At 37.0% G+C, this 17638-nt stretch overlaps 2 protein-coding genes and 1 long non-coding RNA gene across 3 annotated transcripts in view; all 3 read right to left on the bottom strand.

Moving 5' to 3' along the window:
• Positions 1–463: 463 nt before the first annotated feature.
• On the bottom strand, positions 464–4557 carry LOC135652104 (uncharacterized). Its single transcript, XM_065172804.1, has 2 exons — positions 3373–4557; positions 464–662 (listed from the first exon to the last, which is right to left on the bottom strand). Exon 1 carries the CDS (start codon positions 4463–4465, stop codon positions 3428–3430), a length of 1038 nt encoding a protein of 345 aa, XP_065028876.1. The 5' UTR covers positions 4466–4557; the 3' UTR covers positions 464–662; positions 3373–3427.
• A 1188-nt stretch (positions 4558–5745) lies between these two features.
• Positions 5746–9762, bottom strand: LOC135652516 (uncharacterized). Its single transcript, XR_010502144.1, has 3 exons — positions 7909–9762; positions 7458–7621; positions 5746–5997 (listed from the first exon to the last, which is right to left on the bottom strand). It is a non-coding gene; the product is annotated as an uncharacterized LOC135652516 (long non-coding RNA).
• Positions 9763–9874: 112 nt separating this feature from the next.
• LOC103971620 (autophagy-related protein 3-like) overlaps positions 9875–17638 on the bottom strand; it is a 10028-nt gene continuing 2264 nt past the window's right edge. The window contains exons 2-10 of the mRNA XM_009385679.3: positions 15794–16997; positions 15639–15709; positions 15317–15439; positions 15081–15232; positions 13554–13639; positions 12017–12068; positions 11354–11419; positions 10476–10603; positions 9875–10288 (exon numbers count right to left, since the gene is read on the bottom strand). Coding sequence (XP_009383954.2) covers positions 10207–10288; positions 10476–10603; positions 11354–11419; positions 12017–12068; positions 13554–13639; positions 15081–15232; positions 15317–15439; positions 15639–15709; positions 15794–15951 — 918 coding nt within the window. The 5' untranslated portion in view covers positions 15952–16997 and the 3' untranslated portion in view covers positions 9875–10206. The remainder of the gene's footprint in view (positions 10289–10475; positions 10604–11353; positions 11420–12016; positions 12069–13553; positions 13640–15080; positions 15233–15316; positions 15440–15638; positions 15710–15793; positions 16998–17638) is intronic.

The raw sequence follows: 17638 nt of genomic DNA, 5'->3' as shown, positions 1-17638 counted from the left end.
CCATGTCATAGGTACAAAAATTAATTGAATAACAAGGGTAACTCAGGGTGATAATTAAATGATTAACTGAAGTAGATTTATAAGCAATCGATAGGAGGTTTTTTAATCCTAGTAGATATGCTCAACTTGACCTCGATTAAGTTTAAATTAAACTATAATTTACTCGATTTTATTTAACTTAGATGATTAAGTAGTTCCTTCTAAGTCAATTAACTTTTGAGATGTAAAATTCATGGTTATCCCATTTATTGTCATTTTTTTCTACTGGTTTGAGATTTTAAAGGCTGTGGAATGCGGATACACCTCGGTCTATCTTCAAGTCCAATTCAAAAAGAAGAATAATGAAGATCTGCTCAACTTTGGATAATCATCCTGATAAAAATTTCGATTATGTTTGTAACCACGCAATTATATGATCAATCATCATCTAAAATTTAATCATAATCATAAACCAACAAGGCAATTTAAGCATGGGAGAAGTTCATTTGGCCTTTCCTGCCCATTTCCATGTTATTAGCATCATACAGATGAAAGACCAACATGGCACAAGAACAGACGGAAAAAAATCAAGCTTTTCCGAGTTTTTACCCATGTCGTATACATTAGATTCCAACTGGTACAACTGAACTTCTCGAATGGAAGAGACCACCAAAGAAAGCCACCTAAATGTTTCAACATGTAGAACAAAAGACTTAGAGAGAGAGAGAGAGAGAGAGAGAGCACATGAGATCATGTTAGAATCAAATGCACCATATGACATGGAAAAACAAATTCTTATGTGGATCAAGAACAAATCAATGAAGTCTTTCTATTCTTAGTAACTAACCTTTGTAATCTACTTTTGCCCACTCACACAGTAGGTGCTAGAAAAGAACAATATCAGGAAGTTGGATTTGAAGTGTCAGATTAGATGTAGGCAAAAAAGTAAAAGATAGCACAATCAATGAGATATATAGAATCCACAAAATGACCAAGAGTGTGCCATTATAAATCAAGCCGCTTTTAGGGGATGAACGAGGATGCTTGCACTGGTGAAACAACTCAATCCATGACCAACAATGATAGCAATAGAAATTAAATAAATAGGACTAAGTTCTATTATTGAAATATTATACAATATAATAAGCTAAGATACTTCGATCTTCTTGAGGCTTAAAAGATCCTATTTTAAAAGATATCATTAACAAAGATAACCCTCATTTTCTGAGGTGCCAATGAGTTTAAAACTTATTGCATATAAGAAAAACTGAACTTGCCATGGGAAGCCTTCTCCCTAGGAGTCCTACAAGTAGTCAAACAGAATGCTACCACTAGTATGGATGTCAATAGGTGCATTTTTATTTTCACCTTTATTGGTGAAGTATGCTGGATAACCCTACCTGTTTTCTTCTTTTCAAATTGGTGATTCTTTTCACCTATCACGCCATTGAGCATCAAGTCTCCTCCTATAACACCCTCTCTCCTTCCAATCTGAATTTGGAGGGATGCCACACTCCCATATCTCATATAGAAAAGTAAATCCTCTTACACAGAATTTACAAAGAAACCTTTTCTATGGCTTAAGGCAGAAAGTCTATCCATCTGTGAAGCACAAGACAGCTCACAGTAAAATTACCTCTACAATGATGTTGCTAGCTTTCACCATCATGGCATTTTAAAGTTCTGTTTTACTTTAATGTGTCTGGAACTGAACAATACACGTGATAAACTTAGCATCTTGTCTAACATTATTTGGAACTAACCCAGTTCAAGCCATGAACATGAAAATTGAACATTGAAGATACTTACACCATATGATTGGAGATGTGACTAATCACAAGGTGCAAATTGTTACCTTGAAGAACCCCCATTCAATCAAGCTAGATTAGCCCTAGGTCTCTGTGGATCTCTTATGGCTAAAAAGCACTTTGGTTACTGAGCTAAATCTTGTCAGGGTCCATGCAACTCCTATGAATCCTAGGCAACATGTTTGATTACAGCTTGACTTTGCAAGGCAAATCCAACCCAAAAGGAACCTTTAAAACTGATAGAAGAGGATAACATTTTAGGACATACCTTTTATGATTTCTAGTTATTTTCCAACTAATTATGGTCTTTATTTTTGGAGTTATTATTTTAAAACAATCATAAAATTCCTGTTTTGAGTCGATTTCATATATAAAAGTCTTGATATCATAATGTGAAGAGTTCTGAACTGAAGGTTTCTTTTGTGGAATTTTGGCGAAAAAGAAATTTTCCTCCTACAAGACCTCCTAAAATGAAATAGATATTAGTTATAAAACTTCGTGCTATCATTAAGACTTGTATTAGTTTTGTTAGCTCATAATATTAATAGTTATATTAGTTAGTTTCTACCTCATCCTCTCTTGTTCTCTATTGGAAGGTCTTTCTCTTTCTCAAATTAGAGAATCACAATAGAATTCCTATCTTTGAAAACACCTGCTCCTTGTTTGTAACATAATATAGCTAGGTTTCATGGGGGAGAGAGAGAGAGAACAAAAGATGACACAAGAGAAGTTTATATATATATATATATATATATATACATTTTTTTTTTCTGCCCTATCCTAATGCTGCACAAAAGGTAGACATAAATAACCATGTACTGGATATTAAAGTGATGGAGAGAAAATTTTCTTGGTATACTCAACCCAAATGGTGTCATGCAGGCCCAGCAAAAGCTTAATTTTTTTAAAGAAAAATGCTAAAAATATGTTAATAGAGAGGAAGAAAGTTTCCAAAGAAGAGCTCCGTTTACACATGCACATACATGCAAGCCAGCTGTTCTTATCAGAGCCTCAGCCAGCTTACAACCAGTGAACTTTTGGAGGCATTGCTTTTTGTTATGATATAGGCTGAACTTAGCTTTGAGAGATTCAATCGTGCTTGGCAATCAGCTATCCTCCATTAGTTGTAACATTAATCGTTAAGCTGCACTACGACCTTTCTCCAATACAAGAAAGAAAACAATCTGCTCTTGGAAAGCAACTGTTGGAATGTGCGAAACAATCGATATTTTCTCACCAAGTAATGTATGTGACTCCTACCTCATGGCATCTCAGGTTTTCCAATCAAATGCCACTAGCAATCAATGATATTTCAAAAAGAATTGGAATATGAAGAATTATGAAAGATTATACTGAATAAACCATAAATAAGTTGCTCAGTAGCTTTAGTAATTCTGATAAAACAACTTGCCCTACTGCATTCAATTTATCAGACAGAGTGATGACAAGTAAGAAAGGAAACACGGTCATGCATGACAATTATCATAGACTACGATCCACAGTATACTGATATCTTACTAGTTCTAGCATTGATGCATGGTATATTGTAATCTTAGGAAGTTGAAGAAGAAGTAGAAATTAGTACCTCTCCTAGTTGTACTATCACAAGCTCAAGCTTTCCATGGCTTGCACCGTCACACTCACCCAGTGATCATCGTCCCCGCGCCCTCATCCGTCAGAATCTCGAGAAGCAGAGAGTGTGGAACCCGGCCATCTATTATACTAGCAGTTCGCACCCCCTGGGCGAGCGACCTCACACAGCAGTTCACCTTGGGGATCATTCCCCCGGCCACCTTCTTCTCCATCACCATCTTCCTTATCCCACTGATATCAATCTCCTTCACAAGGCTGTTAGGATCATTCCGATCCTCTAAGATCCCGGCCACATCCGTCAGTAAAATCAGCTTCTCAGCCCCCATTGCGGCTGCAATTTCCCCAGCAGCCGTATCGGCGTTCACATTGTAGCTCTGCCCATTCTCATCCGCAGCCACGGACGCGATGACGGGGATGTGACCGTCGGCCAGAACGGGGCGGAGGATCCCCGGGTCGACGCGCGCAACCTCACCGACAAAGCCAAGGGCAGCGGCGTCAGGGGTAGGGCGGGCCGTGAGGAGGCGCGCGTCTTTGCCGCAGAGGCCAACGGCGGTGCCGCCGGCGCTGTTTATGAGAGAGACCAGAGACTTGTTGACCTTGCCGACGAGGACCATCTCAACGACTTCCATGGTGAGGGCGTCGGTGACGCGGAGCCCATTGTGGAACTGCGGCTCGTGGCCGAGACGTAGGAGCCAAGAGTTGATCTCCGGACCACCACCATGGACAAGGACGGGGCGGAGGCCGACGCACGAGAGGAGAACGAGGTCGTTGATGACAGACGACTGGAGGGTGGCGGACTTCATGGCGGCGCCGCCGTACTTGACCACGATGGTCTTGCCGCGGAACCGCTGGATGAAGGGTAGAGACTCCGACAGGATGTCGACCCGCGCCTGAGCCGGCGATTGCACGACCGGCAAAGAAGACGCTGGAACGGTGGTGATCGAGGCGGCGGCGGCGGCGAGGGAGCTCGGACGGGTCGACCGCGCGGGAAGGAAGCTGGGATTAGGATTAAAGTCATCTTTATGGAGGGATCTAAAGGGAAGGCGGCCGCAGAGGGGAGTCGTAGTGGTTTGCGCGACGACCATCGTGACGCCGGAGAGGTGTTCGATAGGATTACCGAACGAACAGGGGAGGAAAAACGCAGGATGTGATGCGGTCACCGCCCGGGGAAGCGGGAATACATCTCTCTTTGCAAGTATAGCCGTCTCAATATATAGTTACAAAATTACCCCTAAAATATCTTCCTTCGTGGAAATTTGTTTCGCACTCAGCACGGCGACCCACAATCATACCCGGAACGATCATCTCCATCGATCACGTCAATCTCACAAACGTCGATGATATGCTATTCATAATATTCATTTAACTAATCTGCATTACATATTTCATGAACGACGCAGTATCTTAATAATGAAACCATTGTCATGCCACTGATGCTTTGTATAATTTCATTGGTTTATTGACTAATATGTGTTGGAATAAGATTGTATATATTATTCCTCATGGTGACTGCATCGGTTCCACGATCTAGATTGGTATGTGCCTCCAATATTATCCATGCATAATCTTTTATAGTAAATATGTAGATTCAATTGGATGAGATAATTGCAAGTTAGCTCAAAAGCTCGAATCCAAAATAATTAACCTCATAAACAATAGTGAACCAATCTAACCCCATAACCAGAGTCAAATCTTCTATTGTATCTGATGTGAACCTAAACTAGAGCATCCCAAGCCAAAAGCCCAAATACGATACTCACACCTCAACCCTGCAAAACCAAAATCTAATCTAACTTTATGGCATTCACATTTACTACTGATCAATAGTATGTTATATAAGCTCATCCACGGTGAAGATGAAGAGACAAATCTTCGAAAGTAATTATCACAATGCACAAAAAAATAATGATATGATGAAAATAAGGTTACCGTTTGAACTAGAAAGTCCCAAGTCATCATAGTTACTGATCAAAAAAACATGCTAGCCAAACCCCAAAAACAAGAGGACAAAGAAGAATCATCTTTCACTAACTGCATAAACCCTTGATGCTATGATATGAACCCATTTTCGTTTGCAAAAGTACATAATTTCAAATGGCAAACTGCTCAGCTAATCATATGGAGTTCAAAAACATGACTTCACAAAGTGTGATATGATTCACACACAAATGTGTAGTTTGTAGTATGTAGTACAATGCTTACTATAAGCAGACAGGCATATATAAATTGCTTCAAGCCTTCTGCATGCTTGCTTCAATCTGATACAATGAAGGCATATATGAGGTGCTTTTCCTGTTATGTCATGAGACCATTATCCTTCTCCCAAGAACATGCAATAGGAATCCATCAATAGCACACAAATTCCTTTAAATATAACCAACCATAGAGCACAACTCTTTTCTCTGTTGACACATCTAGTGGTTAGTAACTTAGTATACTGTTGCACAGTCGATAGGTCTAATGTTCAAGTCGACATGCACGTCTTGTATATCGTTTGACGTAATGAATGAAAATTATTTTTAAAAAAAAACGAGGCCGTACCTGAACATCAAGATCAAAGTCCATTGTGTAGTCATACTCAGATTGTAGGAACCACCGAGGTGATAAAACAAGAAAGCTACCTACAAAAGAATGAGAGAGCATCATGACACATTGCTGCATCCAGCCTTAGGAAGCTGATTCATCATTCATGATATTAACTAGTCAAACAATGATCGTGACAACCGAAGGCATGTTTGGGATGAAAAGAAATAGCAGCAGAAAATTAAGTCTACCGAAAAGGATGACTAGCAATGTGTTTGATGCTTATATTTTCATTTATTAGCTAAGAACAACTTTCAGTGACATGATCATAAGACAAGATATGGGGCCAAAATCTCCACTCACTCCTTTCCTCTTTCCATAGTATATGTCCCAGAACCATGGCTGACAACCAGCAAATGATACATGACCACTTAAGTACATACTATTTCTTTAAACTGCTTAGTACTCCATAGCTTCCTTGATCAGTGGCTAATGTGACATGGCCAATTTAACAAAAAAAAGTTTCAAACATAAGGTTCCTGACAAGTAGGACCTACATAAAATTTAAAGATATTGGCTACAAGTTTATAAGAAATATTACCATTAGATTAATCAAATACAACACTACTTAGCGAAAAAATAGAAACATCACAGCCAGACTTATCCTTCCCCACAGTCTATTTAACCAGCAACATACTTTTAGGTAATGCAGGACTACTGTGTAAATTTGTCCCGATAATTACCCAATAAAAATGGATATCTGCAGCTTGCCAACAATAAGAAAGGGAGAAATTAGTTGACTCTTAAACACATAAAACAAACAGGAAATCAATATGGTCATTGATTTAAACAAATCCAAGCCTGACCATAACGATCCCAAATGCCACAAAAGGGACTAATATGACGAAACATACATTCTCAAAATAAGATAATCAAATTGATTTACATAGACAATTAGCTGCTAATCCAAACAAATCTACATTGATCTCCAATTATGACAAATGCTAAAGAGCATTAGGTTTGTACTTCCATCTTGTACTTCAGTTTATTCCTAGAAGAGATTCAAATCCTAAACCCACTGAGATTTAGCTCATTTCCTCACCATAAGTTGGTTTAATTTAAATATGATAAGGCCCCACCAATATTAACATACTGAAACAGTCTTGCATGCTATCCCTCTTACATAAAATGATGCTAATTAATATTCTATGAAAGACTCAAATCATTTTCTCAGCATTTACAGGGTCATCTAAATCATAACAAAACCCACAAATTTTGGCATATCAAAACAAATCTACATGTTGTAGCATACTAAAACAAACTTAAGATGATAATCAATTATTTATCCATTGATTACTGTGCTGCAATATTCCTGTCATAAGCCAGCATCATCATATGAAAATAATAATGCCATATGACGATTTTCCTAAGGGTTAAAATGTGATGACAAAATGACCCCACATGTTGGAGTGCATGCCCATAATAAAAAATGAATTATGAGAATCACATAAGAATATTGTAGAAGGTAATAGTGTTTCTCGCGAAAATGTGCACTTGCCAGATGTCTTGATGAAGTTGCGATCTTCATACTCCATCATGTGAGGTATATCTTCCTCCTCAGCACCAAAATAAAAGGATGGACCTGATAGCTCCACCTTTGTTGATTTTCAAAAACTCCATAGAAGATAGACCTTCCTTCTCCTTAGAACTCTTGGTCTCTAAAAAATTTATATGCACAAATAACCAAATGTAAAAGTAAAAGTGTAATAAAACAAATCAAATCCAAATATTAATTTTTTTGCTTTACCTTTTAACAGTGTATGAGTCACCAACCAATCACCATTATAAAAAAGAATCTTCAAACTAGCTCACCTTAGATTAGGTACAACCCTAATCTAAGGTGACTATTAATCTCATAAACCCTAAACCCTAAACAAAATTCTATTTACTGATCTTGTAGCACCAAGTAGTGACTATTAATTGGAAAGAGAGTATCTATACCCACATGATGTGTATACCATTCTTCATGACAGGGTATTGCTTGTCAGATAGAAAGCATGATTTCCTTACGTTTTGTTTGCCCACCTTCCTAAACCAAATCCACGAAGAGCAAAACCCAATTTAAGAGAAATATAGAATCTTGTCATAGAAGAGAGGAGGAAAGGAGGGGCTAACCCAAACCAGGTGAGGCACTTGACGCCCAAGAGCACTTGGTGATAACCTCACCTATCTTCATCATCAAGCAGCGAACCTACTCTTGGTTAGCCACTCTCTTCCTCCTTCCCTCTTTGACTAGATTCAAAATTTATTTTGAATTACTTTTATTCTTCACGGATTTGGTTAGCGAGGTAGGCTTAGCACCAAGGATTAGGAAGTCATACTCAACGGCTGACAAGGAATACCTTATTACGTTAACCATCGAATTAAAAATATTCTATTTCTAATTAATGATTGCTAGTTGGTGTTATGAGATCAGAAAGATAACGTTTTGTTTTCTCATGTTCAACCAATTTAATAACTAGACCCATTTGTTTTGGCTCTTGCCTAACCAATCATGATTGTTGTCTATTGGCAGGCTAGTTCAATGGAAGAAGAATACAATGCTATATAAGGGAAAGTGCTTCATGATAATGATGATGTTGACAATGGTGATTGATTGATGACTCATGCAATGATGCCAAGGTAGAGAATAATCAATATTTGAATGTGCTTTTACATTTGATAACTTGTACATTTGAATTTTTGATACCAAAAGTTCTAAGAAGGAAGGTCTATCTTTCATGGAGTTTCTAGAAATCATCAAATGTAGATCTATCATGTTCATATATAGAAGGTTTTGTCTATATATAGACAAGAGCAAAGGATCTAGAATAAATAATTATGAGAGTTTCTCCCTCGTAAGAAATCCTATCATAATTGAACTTTCTTTCTATTGACTAATAACTTTCGTTAGAATCCAATCAGATCTAATATTATTTATCAATTAAATAGGGTCACATAATCTAACAATTCTAACTACTCTTTTTTTTTTGTCACAATCATACACTATCAATGCATGTCATTTTGTTATCATCTAAATCACATCAAAGCAACCAATGTGTAACACTTTCAGTAAAACAATAATTATCAGCTTCCATTTAGACGGCAGTATATAAGTTTGTTTTGGTATCTGCCTTCACCTTCGGCACCTGACCTCAACAATTTAACTCAGAGAAGAAAAGAAAAAGGAATGATACTCAAGAACACAATGAAAGAAACCCTTGAGTACTTACCAAATGCAATCAACCATTTGACCGCTTGTGTAGGTGTAAGTGATATCTAATATGATCAATCTGCACCATGTAATTACTAACTAAATTGAACCTTGGACCACAAAGTCAGCCAAGTTTGTGTTCCTCATGACGAGACGGAGGAGCGAGGAGTCGATCTCCGGGTGGTCATCATGGACGAGGATGGGGCGTAGGCCGTCGCACGAAAGAAGAACGAGGTCGCTGATGAAAGACGTAGTTGACCACGATCATTTTGCCGCGGAACCGCTTGATGAAAGGCAAAGGAGACGCCGAAACGACCATTTGATGAAAGGCAAAGGAGACGCCGGAACAATGGTGACCGAGGCGGCCGCGAGGGAGCTCGGCGGACGCGTAGACCGCGGCGGGGGGAGGACGCAGGATGAGGATTAGGGTGTGACCTGTTTGGAGGGAAAACGGCCGGAACGACAAAGACCTCGCGATGGTTAGTTACAAAAGGACCTCGCGATGCCTTGTTTCTTGAAATGCTTTTCACACCCGCTTCACAGGCCCAGAATCATACCCGGAAAGATCATATCCATCGATTACGTCAATCTCACAGACTATGATGATTTGCCATTCGTAATATCCAATTAACTTAAATTGCATTAAATATCAGAAAAACGATGTAATATTACCAAACCTCAGATCTTCTCTAATATAACTTCTCATGATTCGACTCAATGAGATAACCCCTATAATCCAATTCAAACAGCCTCTAGCATTCAATGTTTGACCAGAATGGAGTATTACAATTCCACCACTGACATCTCAATCCTGCAAAAAACATAATCTAATCTAGCTTTGTGACTATCACATCTACCGATCAATAGTATCATTATGACTATTATACAACATAAGCTTATACAAATCTTAGTCGCTGACCACAAAAAGAAGAATCTTTCATTAAGCTCCATATAAAGTTCGATGAGCATGTGCCACTAATTGGGCATATCATCATGCTGTATAAGTACCTCAGGTGGCAGCGTTCATGTCTCTTGTTGGTGACTGGAACTTCAAAGATCAAAGTCCATTGTGTAGTCATACTCGATCGTCGGAACCACTGAGGAGATAAACTTCAAGAACAAGAAAAGGTACCTGCAAAAGAATGAAGAGAGAATTATGAGTCACTCCTTCCTTCATCAACCCTTGTGATGCTGTTTAACGATATTAACTAGTGGAACATTGAGTAGGGGAGCATGACATGACGATGCATGAACACGAGCTGCCTTAGCTCCCCTACTAAGGGCAAGAAGCAGAGTGACAAACATAAGAAAAATGTTACTTGTCAACTTCTGGTTCAATTCCGCGTGATATGAGAACATCCAGCATTTTTTTTACGACAGCCGCATGACGGCATGGATGTACAGATGCATGCTTCAGGCACAAATGAGGATGATTTTCAATTGTCACCTGTCAATTTCCAAATAACGAAATTAATAACCAGATGAAAATTAAGCTTAACAAAGGGACAAAAATCCCCAAAAAATGGCATTTCATTCATGAGGATGCAAAAGAAAGAGAGTTTTCAAGAGGCTCTTTGAATAGAAACAAGGTTTAGATTGAATGTAAAGAAAAGAGCATAAACCTAAAATTAAAAGAAAGGAAAAACGAAGTATATTAAGGCCTATGAGAATCATATAATGTGGAACCTAAATAGTATTAAAGAAGAATCATTTTTTGGGGGGGGAATATTTTGCAGACCACAATTCTGATATAAACAACACTCCAAAAGTACATGCCTGTTGTCCTATAATTGTATTGTTTCAACTCTTTGAACAAGACCATTATATGAAAAACTAACCAACTTTACCTCTGCACCACTTTTTAAATCAAATACTTACTTGCACATTTTAACAGATGTTATAACATGCCTCAATTCTTGCATAAATAGCTTTTGTCTTGGCACCTAAACATATCCTAACCCTAAATTGTTAATCAATGAATTCCAACGATGAAAATCAGATGCAAGATGGTAATTTTTCATCCATAAGTCCAGCCAAATTGAAGGCAGATCCATTTCTCATGCTAAAGTATACACTCATATCTTCAAGTCCATTGAAGTTCCAGGGTTACACGTCTTATCAAGTTTTTAGCATAATTAGTATTTATGGGAAACACATTAAATCAGATGCAATGTAGAGATTAGAACAATGACATTACTGTTTTCTGTGTGTGGTCTTCGTTCACATCTTCAAATATAAGTTCCGGCTGCAAAGGCATCCTCCACTGAAACAGAATACCAGAATATGAAGAGGATTAACCAAAATCATCAACATCCTAATATTTTAATATAGTCTATAAAGTAACAAGTAAATCTTAATGCCTCAGACTCTATGCAGCTTTGTCGAGAATAGCACATGAAGTTACAATCGACACTCCAGCCGCGACACTGATCATTTTGATGAAAAGAAAAGGAAATTTGTATCCCACCATGCTAGCGTCATGTATAAATTGAAAGTAGAGAAATCATGCTCCAACTAATTGCAACCAATAGAAGAAAATATGACGACAAGACTTTCCATTTTTTACTAGAATTATATTACTTCTTTTGTATCGGCAACTTACCCTATATCAGTCTTATCAAATGAGTTCATAATACATAATTTCTGACACAGGGGCTTCAGAAAGTACATTGCGAAATTGCTGTTAACATGGATAGACTAGTAGGTCAGTTTATAATAGTAGACTGCTAAATGCCTGTGAGTTAATTATAAAATTCATAAAGATGAAAACTATACCATCAAAGAAGAAGCCATAAAACTACTTTAAATAGCATGCTAATTTAAACTATATCATGAAGATGCATCATTGGAGTGGAACAACCTCATCATATCCAGTTAGCCACACATGAGGAGTTTGATAATATTTGTCATACCTACAAAATCAAATAAAACATATCAAGATTCAAAGATGATTATTACAAAAATAGCATTTTCAAGACAAACACATAAAATAGCATTTTAAAAGTATATTGTGATTTAACTAAATATATGCTTGCAATATTAAAGCAAATTAAGGTTGTAACTTATGGACATCTACAAGTTGAATTGCTAAGATGGAAGCCAAAGAAGCAAAAATTCAATTCAATGCTGATTAGTAGATGAATAGACTAGGTTTTTAACATTTTTAATGAAGGATCATTTCTAGTCTTATGGATGCATTGAATAAATAAGGTATTCAGTGCTACAGTTTATGATATAGTTCAGCCAAGGAAAAATAAATTATATGCTAAAATACTTTGCACATCGAGAGAAATGGTTGAATATTTTAGAAGGTCAGCCTCGATGCAAAGGTAAAATTGAGCAACCTATGCATAATGGGCCAATCATAGAACAACCTCTACTTGTGGGGGTTGAGCTAAGTACATCTGACCCCTTCAAACTTATCAGTTGCACATGATGGACTATCTGCAGAGTGATCACATGTGGGCCCCTTATGATTGCTTAATATCTTTTCTTTCTTCCTGAAACAAGAAAAAGTTAACAAGGATTAAACCAATGCAAGCGAGCTGTCAGATACTGTATCGATCCTGCCGGTGTAAACAAAAGAGCTCTTTTCAGCACTTCCCACATCTCCCAACTCTCTCTCTCTCTCTCTCTCTCTCTCTCTCTCTCTCTCTCTCTCTCCCATGTCATTTCTGTTTGACCAAACATTAACTGTTTTATGCTCTAAATTATTTTCCTCCATGTTCTCTCCTTGATTCTTAACAGAGTTCCTTTCTTTTTCTACATCATTTGCATTATCTCCATATTGATTTTACCTACTTCTTTCTTATCTTCACCGTACCACATGACTTCTAGTCTTTTGGTTTCTTGTTTGCATTGTTAAACAACTGTCTATGAGGAGATCTGATTCTTGACACTCCTCGTCTTCTAAAGGGCTAAAGAGTGAAAGTAAGTCTTGACTATGAGGTCTCTAATTTGTTTAAACACCTCACCTCAATCGATATATTTTTGTGCACCAAACCCACTTAGCCTTAGCAAAGGTTGAGGGTTCAAAACCCCATCCGATATAATTTTCTTATCCTTTTGAGAAAAAAAGTATTAACTATGAGGTCTCTAACTTGTTTCAACACCTGCAAATCACAATGTTAGATGTGCAGCACGCGTAGAGTGAAGGTAAGTTCTAAAATTTTACTATTGAACGCAAAAGATCCAAAATGGCGTTGTACAGCTAAAAGTGAGGTGTTTGTATGAATTTCTTGTATTTAATAAAACATATAACAGGATTTTCATGTTTGCAGAAATTTTTTTACCTTTAAATAAAATCTTTACGTACAGAAGTTATATGACACTAAAAACTAGTGAAAGAAAGTAGATTACTCAAATTAAAAGAGTATTTTCGCAAGTAAAATACTTACGTTATGCTAACGTCATATGTTCGAGTCCGAAGAATTTTGTCATCCTCAAGTTCATTTGCAACAAGATGAGTTGATGGAAGGATGACCTGCAATTATTTGAAATTGTCATGGGCACTGCAAATTGCTTCTAGATAGGTAAAGGTTTAAGCTAAAACATTACTGAAAACAAAGCAACATAGCTCATAACGAGTACTATATAATAGTTAAACAAGATATGTATATCAGCATACACATTCATAGATCAAAAAATTTGGCAGCAAACATACAAAAAGCAGGAAGTTATAAACAACTCAAATGGGTAAATAAGACACAAAAAAACCTCCAATTAAAGTTATGAATTTGAGAAAAAATCATGCAGTTACTTTTCATTCGTCCATTCTATAGTGATCCTTGAATTGGACGAGGATTTCTATTTCTTGTTTGCCTTCCTTTGATGAATTTAGGCATATTCAGGAAACTCTAAAGGTGAAATGTAACAATCTTGGACCAACAATATATATACATATATGTATGTATGTATGTATATGTGTATATGTATTCATATACATATACATATAAATACATACATACATAAATACATATATATACATATATATATATATGAATACACACACACATATTTATATCCTAATCTTAGAAAATTGCATTCCAAAGGAAAAGATGAAAATCCAACCAAAAATATATTCAACTTAATTAATAAAACTCAAAACTAAGTAATCAATTCAATTGGACTAGATAAAAAGTCTATTTTGCACCCTTGGGACCAAAATCTCCACTTTCTCCTTTCCTCTTGCTACAGCATGGCCAATAACTAGCTGATGATACATGACCAAGTCTGTATCAATATGGTTTTCTATAATAGAGATTTCTTACACAATTTCCTTAAGCCGCTTTATAGTCCATAACTTCCTTAATCAGTCGCTAATTTGTGGAGAATATGTTACATTCACGACCCATTTCCAGTTGTATCATTCTTTATGACAGGCCTACTTGATGAATAAAATGGTGACATGGCTAATTAAAAAAAAATTGGAACATAAGTTCCTGGACAAGTAGGACCTACATAAATGTTAAGATATTGACTAAAAGTATATAAGAAATATTATCATTTGATTAATCAAATACAACACTGCTTGATAAAAGATAGGAACGTCACTATCCTTCCCCACAAATGTTGGCATATCAAAACATATTTATATATTGTATCCTACCAAAACAAACCTCTATACTGCCTCTCATATGTAAGATGATAATCAATATCTTACTTAGCGAAAAATTTTGTATTGATTACTTTGTTGTGACAGCATTGCCACAGACCAGCATAACCATATATGAGAATGATAATGTCATATAACTATTTTCCTGAGGGAGAAAATATAATAGCAAAATGAACCTTCATGCTGAGAGTGTATGCTCCTGACAGAAAATAAATCATCAGAATCACATAAATACGTAAAATAATCGTAAAAAGCTTGTAGTGTTTCAGAAGACACCAATGAATTATTAGATATAAAAATATGCATTTACTGTTTCTGTCTTTTTCTCAGAATCTGCCATGTCAGGTATGTCTTCCTCCTCCTCAATAGCAAAATAAATGGGGTTGAACGTGACAGTCTCACGTTTGTCAATTTCCACAGACTCAATGGAAGGTATAGCTTCCTCCTTATAATGCTTGATCTCTGAAAAATTCAAATGCATAAATTATCAAATATAAAAGCATAATATACGAAAATAAATAAAATTCTAATACTGATTTTTATTACCTCTTGGCTTCCGATGAGTTACTATCCAACCAATAATATCTTCATCATTAGTATCAAAAAGAATCTCTTCTCCTATAATATCGTATTCTTCTTCCATTGAACTAGCCCTCCTTAGACAAGGTACTGTAACCAAGTGACAACCACGAAAGAACAAGACTCGAACAAATGTGTCACCATGAGATAGGACAAGAATCAAACAAATGTGTCTAAATATTAAACTAAGCAAACATAAGAAAACAAAATTCCATTTTTCTGATCTCATAACGCCAATTAATGATCATTAATTAGAAATCGAGTATCTATAATTCAATGGCTGGCCTACCATTTCTCGTGATGAGGTATTGCTTGTCAGCTGGCAAGTAGGACTTCCTCTTGCTCGGCTCGCCTGCCTCCCTAACCAAATCCACAAAGAGAAAGCCTAATTCAAAAGAAATATCAAATCTAGTCAAAGAGGATAGAAGGAAGAAAGGAGCTAACCAAGACCAGGTGGGGCACTTGGCGACGAGGTTATCACCAGCGAGGATGAACTCAGAGATGCTAAGGACGCCCTTCTTCTTGAAGGCAGAAACAGTGCGGGGCCTTGTGAGTAGCTCCACCGTGCTCTTGAGAACTTCGTGCAACTTAATCAACACCATTCTTTCTTCCTTCCTCTATATAACTTCTCTTCTTGTGCAAGGATCAACACATCCTTGAAGGGAGAAACAAAGGAGCAAGATGATGCAAAGGAACAACTAAATAGAGTTCCAAGTAAGATGATGAGATTATCCCCATGGTGAAGGATCAACAAGTTGTTGCCCGACCTCTCGGACGATGAATAATAGGTGAATTAAAGATCAAATCATAAAATATTAAATTATAATACCCAGATTAGAAAAGCTTATTTATGTAAATCTGACATTTATGTGATTAGGTTTTTTGGATTAAATTATAATATTCATAAAATAATCATAAAATATTAAATTATAATACCCAGACTCTTTAGTTGCATTAGGTTTTTTGGATGTTTCTTTGTCATGGGCGGATGTATCACATGCGGAGATGCCTTGGTCATATTGGTCACTTCAGATGAATCACACGCCCAAGGGATTCTTTAGTCACATCAAACGCGTTGCATGCTTTTTCGTCCTAAGTGGATGCATCACAAGTAAAAGGGACACCTTAGTCATGTGGGGAGATTCAAATGCTTCTTTATCCTAAGCAAATGTGTCATGAAAATCATACGTTTTAATCATGATGGATACTTTGAATGCTTATTTGTCATTGACGAATGCGTCATGCACAAAGAAGACACCCTCATCGCATTGGGCACTTCGGATGCTTTTTGTCTTGAGCAGGCACATCATGTGTACAGTGGGCACATTAGTCACATTAGACAATTTGGATACTTTGTCCTCTATAACACATCACTTGCAATGGAGATACGTTAGTTGCATCGAGTGACTTATGTTTCTTTATCTTGGGTGGATGCATCACACACTAAGAGAACGCCCTGATCGCAATACATCATATGCTTTCTCGTCCTAAGTGGATGCATCACATGCAAAAGATACCTCAGTCAAGCTGGGTGCTTCGAATGATTCTTTGTACTATTCAAGTATATTACGAGTAAAGAATATGCCTTAGTTGCATTGAATGTTTCAAATACTTCTTTGGCCGAGGAGTTTGGTAATATTTGTCATACCTGCAAAAATAATCAAGTCATATGCAAACCAAAAAAGAATAGGTTATCAAGATTCAAGGATGATCATTGTACGAAATGATAAACAATTAACAATCAAGTAAGTCCAATAAATGGATTAAAAAGGAGCACATACATAAAAAGAATTGTAGAATTAATAATGCATGTATCAAATAGTTCCTCATCACCTCAGACATTCTGACTTATAACCTAATCCTTAAGGTAAGAACTTAACAAGGTTGGCTTATGTGGTGGTATATTGAAATGACAAACACATAAAATAGCATTCTATCATGCTCCCGAAATAGGGATGAGATTGAACCCATCATACATCCATGGGCTGGACTAGCTTGAGTTTCACTTCATCACTTCCAACCATAGTTCATCTTATTGGTCTATACCGGTGTATCGACCAACTGTCGATACAATACATACCAAACTGTACCGAGCCATACTGAGTGTATCGACATACGATACATAGGAGCATACCAATGTACCGCCCATACCAGCCCCCTATCGGATTTGTAGGTACCACCCGTACCGAGCGGTACACCAAGACAAACTTTGCTCTTAAATAGCTTAGCCCAATGACATCTAGCACAAACATACATAATTTATATAAACATGTAATACAACACAACCAT

Source organism: Musa acuminata, chromosome BXJ3-11 (assembly GCF_036884655.1).
Source record: "Musa acuminata AAA Group cultivar baxijiao chromosome BXJ3-11, Cavendish_Baxijiao_AAA, whole genome shotgun sequence".
NCBI classification, from domain to species: Eukaryota; Viridiplantae; Streptophyta; class Magnoliopsida; order Zingiberales; family Musaceae; genus Musa; species Musa acuminata.
The sequence above is the reverse complement of the archived record's forward strand: the minus strand, read 5'-3'. Positions and strand labels throughout refer to the sequence as shown.